Here is a 270-nt window from a genome sequence, read left to right on the forward strand (position 1 = left end):
AACCCACCATTTTTAAAAGTCAGTAGCAGCTCAGCTTGCTGCTCTGCTGACTGACCTGAAGATTGCAATATAAACAAGTAAAAAATCAATAGTAATTACAATACTGGAAATACTGCACATTTTCCAAAAATCAGCATGGAATTAAGAATTGACAAATGAAATTATAATAATAGTTAATATGCACATAATGAAATAAAACTTACAAGGACTAGGCATTCAGAAATACTACCAATGAATTAATATTTATACACCAACTCATATATGAAAATA

At 29.3% G+C, this 270-nt stretch overlaps 1 protein-coding gene across 1 annotated transcript in view; it reads right to left on the reverse strand.

Annotated features, from left to right (window-relative positions):
- Positions 1-270, reverse strand: part of LOC119592033 (protein lin-9 homolog) — a gene marked incomplete at its 3' end in the record, with an annotated part of 40,098 nt that overhangs the window by 11,636 nt on the left and 28,192 nt on the right. Inside the window, 1 exon segment of the mRNA XM_037940827.1 lies at positions 1-55. Coding sequence (XP_037796755.1) covers positions 1-55 — 55 coding nt within the window.

Source organism: Penaeus monodon, chromosome 29 (genome assembly GCF_015228065.2).
Source record: "Penaeus monodon isolate SGIC_2016 chromosome 29, NSTDA_Pmon_1, whole genome shotgun sequence".
NCBI classification, from domain to species: Eukaryota; Metazoa; Arthropoda; class Malacostraca; order Decapoda; family Penaeidae; genus Penaeus; species Penaeus monodon.